The 18412-nt window shown below is 33.8% G+C and overlaps 1 protein-coding gene across 1 annotated transcript in view; it reads left to right on the top strand.

The window, feature by feature from the left end:
* LOC140450374 (uncharacterized) overlaps positions 1 to 18412 on the top strand; it is a 1628978-nt gene that overhangs the window by 1435443 nt on the left and 175123 nt on the right. The window contains exon 7 of the mRNA XM_072543970.1: positions 8330 to 8478. Coding sequence (XP_072400071.1) covers positions 8330 to 8478 — 149 coding nt within the window. The remainder of the gene's footprint in view (positions 1 to 8329; positions 8479 to 18412) is intronic.

The following is an 18412-nucleotide window of genomic DNA, read 5'->3' as shown; positions in this document are numbered from 1 at the left end:
ATATTCCCCTTCTGCCGCCATACTCCTTCGAAAATATCTTTACCTTTCGTCTTTTTCCGATCAACGCCATCTAAACGGTCTTCGGATAGAGATAAAATATGCAACAATGCCACCACGGAAGGGTCTGATAAACCAGAGTGCAGGAAAGGACTTAGACGAAATTACTACTACATTGCTCGAATGTCGTAATGCTATTGTATAAAAAAGAGAATAATAGGTTGTCAGATTAAATAGATATAAGAAATAATAAGGAATATACACACACCCTTTTCCTAATAGTACGAAAGACGTTAGAATCCCTGATGTATCGGCCCAAGCCATAAGTCAATTCGCCTTTACACTATTGTGTAAAAAATTAATAAAATGATAATTTAATATTTTATTACGTATGAGTTTTAGGTATCTTTTTATAAGTTAATACTGGATATACTTTTAGTGACCAGTCTTTAAATTTAATTCAGAAGATATTTTAAATCTCGTTTAAATGTTGATATACTTTGAAGGACTCTTAAGTTACATTACAGAAAAGCAGTTCCTGCATCTCTTTCTAATTTACCAAGTTTATCGACCACGTGACCTAAGTGAACAATGAGCAGGTCAAATGGTCGATAAACCCAATAGACTGAGATGCAGGGTCTGCTTTGTGTTAGTTTTCTCTAACGCACTGGGGGAACATTGGAACGGGGAACATTGGGAACATGGGAACAGTATTGCAGCACGACGTGGGGGATTTAACTAGAGGTGGGCTCTGCTACTGTTGTTTGATGTCCGAAATGCTTTTAACACATTAAAATGGAAAGAGGTAATGAAGGCATTACGAGAGAGAAAGTGTCCAAGGTACTGGATGAATTTGGTCTCGGACTATCTGTTAGACAGGAAAATTGTAGTAGAAAAAGGACTTATGGTTGAGTGGCAGCTGGAGTGCCGCAGGGGTCAGTCCTAGGACCCACTTTGAGGAACCTTCCATATAACAAGATTCTGAGCCAATAATGCGGACAAGGTGTTTACCCCTTTCGCATTTGCGGACAACCTTGCTATGCTGATAGTGGCTCAGGACAGGAAGACCTTACCTTCGGTGCAAAACGTACATGCAACCAAGTTGAGTAATGAATGAAAATGCATTTTCTGCAGGTAAGAACGGGGCTATAGTTCTCAAGGGACCAAGGAAAAGTGACAAGATAACATTTGAATCTGCAGAAAAGAGAGTGGCTCCAAACAAATGCGCGAGACATTTAGGTGTGAATCTGAGTCAAAACGGAAGGCGAGGGGAGTACATAAAGGCGGTGACTCAAAGTGCAGCGGTGAGATCCGCTGCGTTGTAGAGGTCATGTCTAACATCGGAGAGCCCAAAACTGAGATGAGCAGGGCCCTTCATTCTGTTGTGCAATCGATCGTCACAAAACAGTCTCTGCCGATGCGCTGGGATATATCACCGATGCACGAACTAGTGAAGGAAAAAGCAAGAGAATACGAGAGAAGAAATGAAATCATAGCAACAGAACGTTTACAAAAAGAAGAAAAGGAGAGGTCCATTATGGTGTGGAATAAGTAATGGGATGAGATAAAGAGCATGGCGCAGTGGACGAAGTCGCTGATTCCTAATATAATAAGAATGATAATCTGATTGGACCAAAAAGGTTTTGAACAATTGTAATCAATTGCAACTTTAGTTTAAAATAAGCTTATTTCGACGTTTCGATTTCCACTTCGGAAATCGTTCTTAAATATTATTTTTAAACCAATTTAACTCGTTTATTGTTCTTCAGAACAATAATAAGATAATTGATATTTTTAAAAGATGACGTGTTGACATCAGTTTAAATTCTCGGAATGGAATATTAAGCCTATCTTTGACCTAAATTATAGCAAAATCAGCATTGCTTAATAAAAGCTATAGCGGGATAAGAGGGTCAAATGTGCCCTCGCCGCGACTTGTGCTTTCAATAAAGCATATAAAACATGACTTCATACAAATTTTTAGCTCCCCAGAGGCCATAGAACCTCTTAAATATTTAAAATATAATAATAATATTCTTGTCCTATTGAGGTGATCCTAGAGGTATATCACTTTATGCAATTAACGAGTCAAACATAGAAATAATGCTTAGAAACATTTTTTTTAAGTTTTAACTATTTAAGGGAAAAAAGACAATAGGTATAACAAAATTGAAGAGTGCGATCAAACATACGCAGAAATTCGATGATTTAGCTACTAGATTTTAAGGTTATAAGCCAATAAAGTGGGAAAATAATAGAAAAACACGATTTTTTCGCAATTTCAGAATTTGTAAGTTAAAAATGATTATTTTAACAATGATGATTCATAGCCCGTAAGAAAATAGATGAAAAAGCATACATCTAACTATCTGATTTTGAGGTCAGGTAAAAAAAAGTGCGAAAAGGATAAAAAAAAAACGTGGTATGTATTTTTAATTTAAATCTTTATGAAAGATTTAAATGGGGACTTCTACAATAGAATTTGATAATGTGGAAGAAAAAATATTTAATTACCAACTGAGTCTTGAGATTATGTGCAAATACATAAGTAAAATAACGGTTTTTTTTTTATTTTTTGATGCTTTCCGGTTAGAAATTAAAAATTCTGCCTTGGCCGTTAAAAAGAACGAAAAAAAATTCCTATTTAAAAGTTAGAATAAAATTATTGACATAACTTAAGAAATTATTGAAAATTTCAATGATTTTTCCTAGGCTCAATTTTTAATATAAAAATTTGAAAAAAATCAGGCTCTTTTGTATTCAAAAGATACACCTTTATGAATTTTTTCAGATTTTTTGAAGTAAAATTGCGTCCAGAAAAAAATCGAAAAAAGCTACTTTTTTAGATTTAAGAGGTTCTGTGGCCTCTGGAAAGCTAAAAATTTATATGGACTAATGTTTTTATATATGCTTTATCGAAAGCACAGATCGCGCTTCTGATCGTTGCGGGGACACTTTTGACCATCTTATCCCTCTATAGCCTTTGGACCTATTTTAAAACCGATCTTCACCTTGAGTTCGACTCTGGAATATGCCGCCGCTGTGGGACGGTACTTCGGGGCGGTCTTTATACGGTTATGAATGGAATTTAACGGCCACCTTCTGAAAAATTCAACACCGAATTTCAATGATTGATGTTCACTTAGGAAGTTGGGAGGATTTGTAAAGTTTTCTACCTGTAAGATTTTTTTAAAAATGTTGAAGCGTCTCATCGCTTTGGGAATTGTTTTAAAGTTTTTGTTTTGCATATGAAAATGCAGTCAAGAACACAAACAGTTTAAGATGGATTGGATAAATGTAAACGCAATCGTCTATATATTTATATATATATATATTATATATATATATATATATATATATATATATATATATATATATATATATATATATATATATATATATATAAATGCGACAAATCCTACATCGGACAGACTAATCGAAAAATTCAAGCAAGACGAGAAGAACATCGAAACGCTATTGCAAAGCAAGAAAAGACATCTTCCCTTGCACAACATGCCTTAACAACAGGACACACAATCGATCTAGAACAGACAACAATGCTAGCGAACATCGAACACAAAACCAAGCGAATAATCAGGGAAGCCATAGAAATAGAAAAATATCCAAATAACCTAAACACTCGAGATGATGCCCAAAGACTTCCAACAACATGGAAACCAGCTCTGCAAAGAACCTTCCAAAAAAATTCAACTTCAGTTAACGCACAGAAAAAACAAACAGCGAGACCGCCAGACAAGGCTCCGCCCACTCGCACACAGGCAGGACCAATCACAAGAGCATTTAAACGAGTGCCGAAATGCCGTCTACCAGTACTAATCGAGTAACGACGAGAAGTAGATCCACCAGGCTTGAGAATGGCAAGTGAGACCTTGCCGAAACGTCGCCAAAACAATGGTTTTCAAGAAAACCAGCATTTTACAACGCGGAGTCAAACCCGGAAAAATAGTAACAGCACATATAGCTCCCGCGGAAACCTCAAAACAAACATATATATATATATATATATATATATATATATATATATATATATATATATATATATATATATTAATTTTCCCCATTCGGCATGTACTGTATGTAGACGACCTAATAATCTACTGTTACGGACGTTCTGTCTCTATAACTTGCAAGCACATTTTACCCACAGTAGATACTCACGTTAATAAAACAAGCTCCAAAGTTTTATCGTTATTATATACAAAATCAAAAATAATAAAATTTAGTAGACGACCTTCCTCCCCATCTCCTAATATTATGATTGACAAAGCTTACCTTCCCCTTGTTGACTCGGTTGTTCGGTGACTCGGTTCTCAGTTAAACGTTGAATTCTCGAGTTACCTGAAAGAAACATATATTAGATGTAAAAGGTGAAGCGTACAAAAGACTAAAAAATATTAAAACTCTTTCGCACCATAATTGCGTGCAGATGAAAATTCCCTTCTTGAGATATACAGATCTGTGATTTGTTCCAAACTGAACTATGGTTTTTACATATAGGTACCTATATCTTCGCTTCTAATACACATCTTAACCTTTTAAATTCGATACATAGCCCAGCTCTTCATATGTGTATACGCGCTTTTCCATGTAGCCCTGTAAAAAAAACTGTATTGCGAAGCAAATGAACCCCCTTTTTGTATTAAACGGGAGCAGTTACTACTCTTCTATGCAATATATATATTTCTTCTAATCCCTCTTCTCCAGTATATGCTCTTTTTATATCATCCACAAATATAGTTTAAGATCTCTCTAAATTACCATCATTAAAACCATCCTACTAACTGTGGCACAGTTACTTGATTATATCTGTCTTTCACAAACAATTCCACCTCTCATATCCCTCTATCCTCCTTAATCTATATTCATTCCTCAATGAAGCACAAGTAATCACTTACAAAATACAATAAATTTACAACAAGGAACTCATTATAAAAACTTTTAAAGAAATTACCTTTGCAAAAAAATACGACATAGTACTATACACTTAACTAAAAAGTCAAAAAATGATACCTACAGGAATAGGCTGTTCTGTTACAACGTCACATACTTTAATCAGGTCACCCCTTATCCCTTTATTTTGCAGCATTCATAATGGCAAATTATTCAGTATACTTCAAGCTGTCAAATACATTTCATCAACAAATAATAAAGTTGCTATATGCACAGCAACATATATATTAATACTACAATACAACATTGGAGACCTTACGAAAGTAAACGACCATGAGGAAGACCACAGATGAGATGGGTTGATGATATTAAAAGAATAGCCGGAAGAATTTGGAAATATGTTGCTCAGGATAGAGACCGATGGAAGGAGTTGGGAGAGGCCTATGTCCAAACATGGACGACAGAAGGCTTAGAAGAAGATATGCACAGACTCTCTAGCCTCAATCCAATTTATCCAAAATGTTTTCACTGGTTATCCTATCGTCCAAAAGATAAACGACCTTTACCAATTATCTTTTTCCAAAATATAACAGTTAATTTAATCTGGTTGCCATCCCATATTGGTATAACAGGCAATATAATTGCAGACCACCACGCAAAACTTCTGATCCCGCTGTTAACATCCAAATTAGTAAGGACCTAAAATCTCACATTAAAAGTACGTCTTAAAAATGAAATCACGCGTTCAAAATAGCAACGCGCAAAAAAATTTTAATTATATCAGTTCCTAGCTAGCTTTTAGTGACCAATTTTGATCATTTTTTTAACTAGAGTCCCATGAGATAAAACTTACAAATCCAATACATTTAGAAGCGTGTAATTATATATTTTCTGGATGCGGCACAACGTCAGCTTTTCACATGGTACAAAGAAAGTTACAAAATTACTCTGCAATAATTCAGACTTAATAAAAGAAGCCCAAATTTTCGCATAAACAAATTTAAAGGGCAGGATGTCAAATTATTGCTGCGATATATTTGGGTGTGAAAAGGATTGACATGGATTTAAATTATGTACGATATTCATATTTTACAAAAAAATCGTAAAAAGAAAAATGTCCATTTGTGAATGCTCACATCTGCTGGGTCTGCGGCAATACGTTGCAGAGTCTACTACCAGGTACAGCAATGGATGAGCAATAATTTATCTTCATCTGGGTTTGGGATATACAAAAGAATAGATTAGACATTGAAACAAAGAACAATTACTTCCGGAACATTCACTAAAACTGCAACAAACGTTATCTGCAACTGCAAAAAAATTGCTCAAAAACAAATGTTCCAATTATTCCACTGCTTCTATCGTATAAGAATGTTATGATTCCCATAAATGTTGATATTAACATACATTTTGGATGAAGAAGATGAAGCTCTAGAAAAAGTACCACATTTTATATTAGCTGATAAAGAATTGGAAGATGATAATAAATAAAAAGAATCGAATCTTTTAGTGGTAGATATTCTTTTAATTTTTTACCTCATTCAATGTCTGTATTTTGTAGTTATTTTTCATGCACTTTTTAATTTAATTCCGCTTAGAGTAAATATATAATGACTAGAAACGAATTACTCAAGAGTAGTGAATCGATGTCAAAAACCGCTATTGACGCTACCTGTGACGAAGCCTTCTCGTGGCGCTAGTTCCGTGAGGCTTGCCTCAGAATTTTACTGTAGTGAAAAAAAAAGTAATAAAACGCCAGTATAGAAGCTTTGCTTTAAAAGGTGAAAATTTGTGTCTACTAAGTACTTGGGGCCAGAGTTTTAACCTTGTTTAGGTTTAACACCTGTTCAAGGTAGGGGTACTCCTTTTTTTTTCGGAGTAATGGTGGTGAGATAAACGTGATGATTGTTGTATTGGTGGATAAGTAGTGGACTACTAAGGAGCTGGGGTTCAGAAGATGTGTTTGTGTGAACGATGTATAAGGAGCGCATACGAGGAATTTGGGTGAATTTTGCCAAACATGTCAGACGAGGTACTTCAGGGGTTACCAGCCATATAGTAGAAACGGCTCTTTATCAGCGTTTTGGCTAACTGCGATATTTAATTGGGAATGATTCTAGAATTTCAAAATACTCATCAGAAAGTTCATGTCCAGTTTTGTGCAGAAATTTAGCTGGAGAAAACGGAACTTTTCTTTTGGAGAGCCTGGTGAGTATTTGTCCTCAGCAATTGCAAGGAGTCTTTAGTATTCGTTTGGCTCTGTTGTTCGAGCCTGCAATGGTTCTTAGGACATACCTCCTGCTGAGGGATAGGATTCTGTCCTTAATTGGTGTTATATTTGCCAGTGTATGTATGTGTGCTGATGGATATAACCTGCTCTGCCTCATGCAGTATCTAAGGATTTTTCTTTCGGTTAGACGCATGCCTTGTATTCGATGTCTGATGAATGTTTTGTAGGTGTGCACTAAAGTTTTGGATGACGTCTTGCCCAGTTTACCGGACAACACTGCCAGGAGTTTAAACCTTTTTCTCACCATATCTAGGGTATCTTGAATGTTGGTTTTCCAGTTGAGGGTCCTAGTAAAATGAACTCCCAAATGGGAAACCGAGTTTCTGAGAATAAGGTCCTCTCCTAACAGGGTTATTCGGCCCTGGACATCGCGACACTTTGAGGTTTTGAATACAATTGCTTGTGTTTTGGAGGGATTTATCGTCACTATCTATTTGTCGCACCACCTTATGACTCTATCAAGGTAGTTTTGCGCTTTTCGAATACAGACAGTCGTCCATGTTCTCTGTGTGAACTTGACGTGAGGAGAGAAGTGTCATCAGCGTAAAGTAGAAGGGACTCCGATCTATACTGTGGGCGGGGGATGTCACTGTTGTAAACTGTGTATAATACTGGTGCAAGTATTGAGCCCTGGGGTACTCCAGCTTGTGGAGTAAAGGGGGTGGATAGGTGGTCAGCTACTTTGATCCTTATCGTCCGATTAGAGAGATAGGAATTGATTATTTTAACTAAGTACTTGGCCCAACAAACATATTTGTTTAAAAAACAATGATTTTTGAACTGGTTATTGTTAATTACATATAATAATTATTTTTTCAATTTACATTTAATTCTATCTTGTAGGAAATTTAATTAAAAAGAAGTTTTAGAATGAAACATATTTTAAAATTTATTTAGTGGTCAATCAATTAAAATAATGGAAAAATTTAAAGTTGAATTAGTATTTTTTCCTGTAGTATTATATTTAGAGTTTTTTTTTTCTTTTCAGTAAGTTATCAAATGAATCGTTGCGATTTCTTTTCTATGAGACGTACGTTCTCCCCAGTATTTTACGATTTCATAGCCATTTATTGTTCTGTTCAAACGTCCGTGAAACAATTTTGATTTTGATTGGTAATTTTTCTTTTTCAGTTATTACGCCTCGACAGCGTTTCCTGTAGGACCCACTCGGCTGGTTCCCCCGATAAAGAGACAGAGGTTGATGACCACGACGAGAAATGGAAAAAATCAATTGCAAAAAACAACGAGTATTCCTCCACTTGACCAGCTTAAAGTTTATAGTGAGTTTAATATTTTTTAATATTACAAAAATAATTTACAAATATTACCGTGTAGGTTAAAAGAAAGACGGGTGTTCCTTTATGCGTACGCGTGTGCGTTTATTTATGTGTATGTATGCATGCGTATGGGTTAGACCGATACGTATGTACGCTACGTACGATATGTATAGGTGGAACAGCCAAATAGAATAAATTCGATAATTCATAAATGGGGACGTGTTACAAAAAAACGCTTAGACACATCAATTGGTAATTTTAGTTGCGCATATTTTGCGATAAAAACTTTTTATACAGGGTGTATTATGTAACAGTGGTCAATACCAACTTTTCTATTTCAAATATATCATTCTGTATATTATATAATTTTTGGATTTTCCATGATATTCTAGTTATATTTTGTACAGCTGGTTCCTAAAAAAACTGATACGACTCTTAAAGTATATTTCGTAGGATAAATACTTATTATTTACATACTGTCACTGTCACCGCCAAATCTTAAAATGTGTCAGATAAAATATGCTGTTCAACCTCAAAAAATAGCTCCACATGCTAGCAAAGAACTAAAAGCAAGAATTTTAACGAAATTAGAAGATGGTTGGTTACTATATGCCGTAGCGAACCATTTTAATGTAAGCAAAACAACAGTTTATAAAATTAATAAAAGATGGGGAGAACAAGAAACTCTCGAAAGAAAGCAAGGTTCTGGAAGACCAAAAATATCTACCGCTCATGAAGATCGTACGCTTTTGGAGAGATTGGAAGAAAATCCTTTTAAAGATGCGAAAACTGTAAGAATTATTTAACAGTTTCCGGGAAGAAAGACAACAACTTGAGGCAGAAATAAAGCATTGCATCTTAGGTACCGAACTGCAGCAAAAACAGAAGCTCTTACACCACAACAGAAGCAATCAAGACTTATATTTGCTTTAAACCATCAGCTACAATATTAAGATTTTTGGGACGGGGTAGTATTTACACGTTAGAAAATTTTTCAATCTTCTACAACAGGCAAAATTGGGGTGTATAGACCAGATAATAATAGATTTGATCCTCTATATGTTGATAGATATCGAGCAGCTGGTCATTTTAGCGCCAATGTATGGGGATGGATTTGATCTAGAGGAATGGGAATGGTATGGCGTATTGATGGCAGGTTTGTTGGGCAGACATATCTGAATATTCTAGAAAACATCATGTTTCCAATGTAGAACAGTTGTATCCAGAAAATAATTGTATCCTTTAACAAGATAATTCTCCTGTTCACACTGCAAATTTAATAAAGGAGTGGCTTTAGAATAACCACATCGAAACCTTACCATGGCCCAGCTACAGTCCAGATTTAAATCCAATTGAGAATGTGTGAGGGGTTCTTATAAAACCGTTGTATCGGCGGAATTTTATACCTAAACATGCTGAAAAGCAGTGGCACGGCATACAACAGATTTGGGAAGAGCTCTCTGAAGAAGACAATTTCACAGTTCCTTTCACGCAGATGGACCGAAGATCACAAGTTGTTATTGATGCTGATGTAGATATTACAAAGCATTAATTTTTACCATAGTATATACTATTATATACACTATATAATATACTATCATAATTACTCAAATTTAGTTGTTTTTCAGACCACAATCCTGTAGTCGCAACTATCAGATTAAAACTTAAATGAGTAGGCAAGGCTAAACCCAGTCAGAGAATAGCACGGAGTAGTGCTGACCAAGGACAGCAACAGAAGTATGAATACTTGGTAGAAACGCAGTTAGATTCTAAGACAATATCTCCCACTAAGGAGAAGACAATAAAAGAAAACATTGAAGACATGTGGAAGAAAATTAAAAATACTGTCTTGGAAGCAGCAGACCAAAGTATACAGAAAGAAAACCGTAAACATAGAAAACCATGGATGACAAACGATATATTACAAATTATGAAGAGGAGAAGGATGGTAAAAAACAAAAACCTAACAAGATACAAAGAACTCAATAAGGAAATTGAGAAAAAAATAAATGTTGTTAAGGAAGAGTGGATGAAAGAAAAATGTAAAGAGGTAGAAGATTTGCAAATGAATTATAAAGATAGAGAACTACACAGAAAGGTTAAAGAAGTAGCTGGAATATGGAAACCCAAACACTTATCGATTGTAACAACAAGAAAAACCAAATGGAATTAGACCCTGAAAAACAAAACGAAATATAGGAGCATATCTTAAAGATTAGTTTGGTGATCAGAGAACAGAAGAGCCCCCACAAATACGATACATATGAAAAATTAAACATTCTCCCGAAGAAGTTATGCAGGCAATAAAAGATGCAAGAAACAAGGCACCCAGCGAAGACCTGATAACAGCCGAACATTTTAAACGCCTAAGTGATAATGCTGTCAGGAAATTAACATACCTCTGCAACATTATATATGAACATCGCATAATACCGCATGACTGGCTAACATCCACATATATAGCTCTTCCTGAAAAACAAAAAGTAAGGAAATGTGAAGACCATCGAAAGGTATCCCTAATGAGTCATGCCGGTAATATTTTTATGCGAATAATTATTTATAATCGAATTCACAATAAGTGTGAAGAATACCTTAGTCGTTCTCAATATGGTTTTAGAAAGGGCAAAGGTACTAGAGAAGCAATTATGGGATTGACACTGATAGCAGAAAGGTATCTTGAGGTTCAAAAACGGCTGTATGTGTGCTTTGTCGATTATGGAAAGGCCTTCGACCGCATCAAACACGGAAAATTGATTGAGGTGCTAAAATACCTATTGTTGGATGGACACGACAGCTTTAATAAGTATTACATACTGGAACCATACAGGATGCGTTTAAACAGAGAACGGAAACACCAAATACATCAACATAGAACGAGCAGTGCGTCAAGGGTGCATTTAAGGGGTGCCGAACATATAATTAGAGCTTCTCTTGAAGATCGCCCTGTAGGTGCCAGAGCCAATAGAATCATCATTAACAATATAAGATATGCCGATGACACCGTAGTATTAGGAGAAACAGAAGACCAACTAAAAATATTGATGAACATATTATCAGACGAAAGTTACAGGCTGGGCTTCGACATTAACCTTTCCAAAACCAAAATTCTCGTATTCCACAAAAACCCCCATGAACAAGTTACACCTAACATACAAATAAATGGTATATCCCTTTAGAGTTCCCTTTAGAGTTCCCAAGAGGAAATGAATTATTTCATCAAGCCCAGAACAGAGAGAAATTTGCCATATTGATCGCCAACCTCAACAGAGAAGGCACTTAGGAGGAAGAGGAATATAGGTTTGGTCTCTCCGACCATTGCTTTCTTTCGAGAGTTTCTTGTTCCCTCCATTTTTTATTAATAGAAGAATTGTGGTTCCGCTTATGTTAAAATATTTTGCTGCTTGTGATGCTGCCCAGTTATCTTTTAATTTGGTTACATTTCTTGCTTTAATATATTGTTAAGTCGTTGGTTTTATTCCTTAATAATAATAAAAATAATAGCAACAACCCTATTTTATGTAAAAACTCTCATTTATATACTCTTTATAAAATGCAGGAATTCAAAATAATATCAAAATTTAGACCTTAATAATCATTACAATTTATGAATTAACACATCAATTGTTTTTTGTTTGTTTGTTTATTTTATTATTTGTCTGTCATAATAAATATAATACAATGTCAGACCAATCAAATATACTGCTCAAAAATCAAATCTTACTAAGAGTCATATTAGTTTTTTTGGGAACCAGCTGTACAATGTTACATTATACCTATCTTTAATTGTTTTGGAAATTTTAAGTGTTTTATTGTGCGATTTATTGGAAAATTTGCTATAACTAACATACTCCATGCTTATTTATCATGTAGGTCTTGATAATGACAAAGTTAACAACAATTATTTTACCATTACTGCTTACTGATATGAAATAACAATAGTATATTACTTTATGAGGCGGAGAAGCATGACTTTTCTTGACGCGCCCGATATTACGCGCCGAACGAAGTGAGGCGCGTAATAGAGGGCAAGTCAAGAAAAGTCGCTTCTTTGCCGAATAAAGTATACTATTTTTTCTTCAAACGTAGCAATTTTCAACCATAAATAGTACAATTCATACGCTATTTTTACTCGAAATTAACTGTGACAACTATTAAAGTCGTCTAGATGTTAGAAATTAAAATAATTAAGTCGTCGGTACAGTTGTTTGACAGTTGTTTGCAATTATTAAAGACAGCTTATTGTTGTTGCAACCGCAAGCGCAAATTTAGTGCGAAAATGGAAAACCTAAACGAAATTGAGTCAGCGGCTAATGATGCAGTAGCACGTTTGGGGCCCTCCAAGTCCGATAAAAACGATAATGCTCAAAAAATTTTAAACCCTCATGATTCGCCAACATCGGGAATGATTGCTGAAAGTTGTTCTCGACCATCAGTATCATCAACAATTACCAATGCGTATCAAGAGTCGGGAACATTTTTGCACGGTTTCAAATTTGAAAATGCCTCATTAACTAATTGTACTTTTAATATTACTATAACTAAAAATGATGTTTAATTGTTGTTAATGACATTTGTATTGTTGCTTTGTGACATGTTTAATATCAGATGTTTAATTGTTGTTAATGACATTTGTATTGTTGCTTTGTGACATGTTTCATATTGTTGCCATGACAACATTTTTCCCTCCGCCGTAAAGAAATGGGAAAAAAACTGCTGCCGGCGGAGACATCAAACTTTGACAGGATCAAGTTAGATAAGTAATGTCATCATTATTTGACGTTTGAAGAAAAAAACATTTATTAAAATAGTTTTGTTTATTTTAGTCTAAAACTCCTGATAGTTGGAAGAGCCCTTGTATGCGAGCAGGGCATGTCCGGTATAAAAAATGTAAATTTTTTAAATTTTATTAAAATCTATAGCAAGGTTATTAACTAACAGGAGTTATGTACTTTTAAATGTACAGAATATTGTTAAAATAAATAATTATACTTTTAAATAGTTGATTGTAAATAATCGTTGAATAAAAAAATAATAAATAAAAAATAAAATTACTTTAAGTGTGAAGTTTCGCGCTGGCCAACATTACCTGTTAATGTACCGTATTTTTACTGATATGTAGTAACAAAAAATGTATAATAGTTTTCAGTCCTTTGAACACGACAGTTGTTTGAATCTGGAAACAACACCGAACACAAATGGATGTTATTGTCTGTTGAAATATTGGCATTGTGAAGGCAGATATTAAAAAGTAGTATAATTTTTTCGACTAATAGATCCTTCAATTTTTAACGCTTCTGACACTATTTCATCTTTGACTACCAACTTAAGTAATAAAAGAGTAAGATGGACACCACGTTACAAATGGCAGTAGTATGTGAAGAAAGATCTGATTACTACCAGTTCAAAATTTAAAAGCTATAGCACAGGATAGAAAAAAATGCAAAAGGGTGGTTCCTCTTTATATTTTTTTTATTTTTTAAACAAAAAATACATACAGCTCTCACTTCTCATACCTCTATTACTAACCACTATTTTTTAATAGTCATATTAGTCTCACAGAATTAGTTCCCATACTCTTTAAAAATGGCTTGACCGAGTTTTCTCTGTATTCGGTCGGTTTGATAGTAGATCATAATCTATTTCTTATACCCCAAAGGAGTTAGGGTGGTCCACACCAAACATTTTTGTATTTTGTAAACAAAATTGTGTGCTAAAAATTAACCCTTATGTAGGTCTTTTAACCTAAAATTGAATTTACCTTTTGCTGTCCAGGGAAATCAAAAGTTTAAGTAATTTTTGGAATATATTTCGTAGAACAGTTCAGTTTAAGTTTTCCATGAATACTAAATGCAATAATACAATAATCTCTGTTCCTACACACGACTAAAAAATTAAACAACTAACTACCTACATGTTCTAAAATGCTTTTAATGTTAAAGCATAAGAAACAATGTCATTATCTACAACGAGAGACATGCATCAGAATCTCGTCTGTGACGTCACACGAGGAGGTCCATTTAAATATTTAATTCGATTGCGATTAATATAGAGTGCTTATTACGCTTGTTGGCTATTGTACCAGACTCTAAACTCTGGAGGATTTTCACTGAGGTCCGTCGCCGAGATTCAAATTAGAAACGAAATTAGAATGAAGTTGAAAAGTCATTCATACCTGATGAAATGCGGTCACTGATGTTGGAAAATTGTTTTGTGTATGCTAGCATATACTGTTCTGGTTAATTAACGAAAATTATAAGAATTAAAGTATAAGATATACTGAAAAGTATATCGATAGAAAGGTTTAACGTATACTAATCCTGCATGTAAAATTCATGCCGTTGAAGTTGAGGGTTGGGCAGTTGGTTAACAACTCGATTCACTGCGCTTTACACTATAGTTAAGCTAAGATGTTTATCAAAAACCCTAAATGAGTAAGCAGCAGATATCGTAGTGCTTTGCGAAATAAGATGAACAGGTAATTGCAGCTTCTTATCAGAATATTTGGTAGTGGTAAAAATTTAGAAATTTTTATTTAAGTGCTAAGGTGAACTCTAAGCTAAAGTAAGAATGCCAAGAGGAACTCGACAGACTGGCTGAACATAACAGCCTTACAGTGGTCACTGAAGAATACACTACTAAAAAATTCTAAACTACCTATCAAAAAAAGAATGAGTTTAATATAAAACAGTTTATGGAAGCTGTGCCTAAAGATGGATTTTAAGTATCTTTGCAGATTCAACATTTATTAGAAAAATGATGCTTGACGTTAACTGACGCTCGATACATCCATAAGGACCTTACATACGAAAGCAGGGTTGTCTTTTCATTAAGTCTTTACAAAGTTCCTGGAAAATAAAAAAAGATCCAGAAAATATTTTTATTAAAACTAAGATGTTAAAGAAGTGAAAAAGTAGGATAGTTGATAAGGCCGAAAGTTTATTTTTTGAATGCTTACCTTAATTAATTCATGGACCATTTGGGAGATGTTAATGAGGAGTAAAATTTCTTAATTACAGGAGTAAGAGTTCTTAATAGGACATTCAATTAATATAAAAATCATGAATGTGTTGCTTGTGTGAGTCCATTTCAAAAGGTAAAAGAAATCAATCGATTGTGAGTAAGTCTAATTTATTATTTCTTTGACCTTTTTTAATATAAAAATGTTATCAGGTGTGCTGAAATCATAACATGTATGGGGACTGTAAATATTGTTTAGCAAAAACTTTTCCAAACGACCATGGGTAAAAAAGCTATATAAGAAGCTTTAAAGAAAAAAACCGAAAAAAATATACATAAACTTTAGCCTGTATTACCACATTACACATGTTCTGAATATTCTACACTGGACCACTGGACCAATTACATCCAAAAGCTATTTAATGATGAAAAAGAAGAACTATCATTAGAAACCACAGAGCATACCGGACCACCTATTACGGGAAGAAGTCATCTATGCCATCAAAAACACAAAAGAGGGCAAAGCTACCGGACCAGATGATGTGAACATCGAATTATTAAAACTTATTAGACTAGGCGGGATCAGTAGAAATTCAGACCATAATGGACATTTTCCATAGGAAGCTATTTTTTTGCTGGAATCCCTTCAGGATGTACCCAATATCGATAATCACGATATGCGCCAGTCGCAAACCCTGTGCTAAATTTTTTATTTAACAAAATCTGAAAACAATTGAAAATTTCTCATTTTTTTGCTCCTATTTTCGTTTATAATTCGGAAAATATTGATCCTAGAGAAAAAATTATAAGAAGTCAAAAGTTTCGCTATTCAATTTTACACAATATTTAGTTAGCTAAAAATTGAAAATTTAATGTTTATTGTTAAAAAATAGCAATAATTGGAAAAAAAGTACAAAAAAATGAAGTTAATCCTTTAAATGTTTTCGACTTTTTAAACTTGACTTACAAGCTCCATATTCGTGTGCTAAACGTGTGCTAAATTTTGTTAAGATTGGTCGGATAGGTTTTGCATAATAATTTTGCAATCCAGCCTACTGGAAAAAAATCGCAAATTTTCAAATTTATAGTAGGCCCCAAATAAGCCTCTTAGATAGTTGCAATTTTTTTTACCTATAAAGAAAGGCTTAAAATTTCAAACACTTTTTGTAAAATTTAAATCGGTTTACTAGGAGAGCCTAGAAATTTTTTTTTAAGTTTTAAACATTTTTTAGGCTTATAAACAAATTGAATAACTTTACGAGCTTTAAACATATCAATTTCAAAATTTATGAGGTTGTGATACAACCTCTGCATTTTTTATCAAGGAAAAAGCAAAATTGTTAAACTGTTTTCAACAAATAATGATATATCGCAAGAAGCAACCATTTTTAATGAAAAAAGTGCCACTAAGGAAGAAATTAAACGCAGCGGATGTAAAATTATATCGACATTGTATATAAGCCACTCAAATTGCGATTTTACATTGAATAAAATTCGCTACTTGTGCTTTAATAAAGATTGCAAAAATAAAAATTTTTAATTGTTCATGATGCCACCAACACAATCTGCAGCTGAGCAACACTCGCTTCGTGTATATTTCCAAGTACAGCAGTGGCTTGGAAATAACCTGAATGCTACTGAGTGGGGGTGGGAACTAACTCAAAATGGTCTTGAGCCAATACAAACTGAGCACGTATTACTACCTGACTCACTGATTATTCAGAAATATTAGTTGCAAATGTAAAAAACTTTGTTCAAAAATGGATTCCTTAGATTTTCTAGCTATGATGAAGGAGAAGAAACATTAAATTTACAGATCGAGGATGAAGATATTGAAATGGAAAATGAAGGTTTTGAGGAAGATTCTTGTCCTTCTAAAAAAAGAAAGACTTAAAAAAAATTATTGAAGATTGAGTCAAAATAAAGTTTATTTATGAAAAAAAAAATTTTTTTTTCGTTCGCCTTTGTTTTAACAATTTAAATTATTTATTAACAATTTATAAATACATATTTGTTTACTAAAAGTAACAATTTACTTCAATGTATAAATTGCAAGCTCAAAAAAATGCATGAAGAAAAAATGCAATTACTTGTTTAACATACAATTGTTTATTGTAAATTTCCCAATTTGCAATTAAAAATGGTATTTGAAAATATGATATTTGAAATCCTTGTCGTCTGAGACATCAATTAAAAAAAAAAGAGCAAAATTGGTTAACAAGAAGCCGAGGTAATGCAATTTTTAGCGCGCGCTATGATTTTGAACTCGCCGATTCATATTTCGAGTGAATGTCCCCCACCACCACCTCTCATGCATTCCGAGCGACATTTTACGCGAAAACGGTTTTTTATTTGTCTTTTTTATGGATGTTGCCATGAAGCGCATTACGTAAAACTTTTCATATAAACAGTACTTGACAAGGCGAGGGTACTTGTTTAAAAACGAGCCCTCTATCACTTATGGTTACACGGCAAATGTATGCCAACTTTGACCTTTGACCATATCTCGGCAACCAGTAAGCCGAATGTATCTTTTTTTTTAAAGAAGCGTCTTTTAATATTCTTTAAGTGTATAAATTTTGAAATTAATATGTTTAAAGCTCGTAAAGTTATTCAATTTGTTTATAAGCCTAATATATATATAAAAAATGTTTAAAATTTTAAAAATATTTCTAGGCTCTCCTATTGAACCGATTTGAATTTTACAAAAAGCGTTTGAAAGTTTGTGCCTTCCTTTATATGTAAAAAAATTTGCAACTATCTGAGAGGCTTATTTAGGGCCTACTATAAATTTGAAAATTTGTGATTTTTTTTCCAGTAGGCTGGATTGCAAAATTATTATGCAAAACCTATCCGACCGATCTTAACAAAATTTAGCACACGTTTTAAACATATTAAGAAGTTTTTCTAGGCGGAATACGGAGCTTGTAAGTCAAGTTTAGAAAGTCGAAAACATTTAAAGGATTAACTTCATTTTTTT

The sequence above is a fragment of the Diabrotica undecimpunctata genome, chromosome 9 (assembly GCF_040954645.1).
Source record: "Diabrotica undecimpunctata isolate CICGRU chromosome 9, icDiaUnde3, whole genome shotgun sequence".
Taxonomy (NCBI): Eukaryota; Metazoa; Arthropoda; class Insecta; order Coleoptera; family Chrysomelidae; genus Diabrotica; species Diabrotica undecimpunctata.
This window is presented reverse-complemented; position numbering and strand designations above follow the sequence as displayed.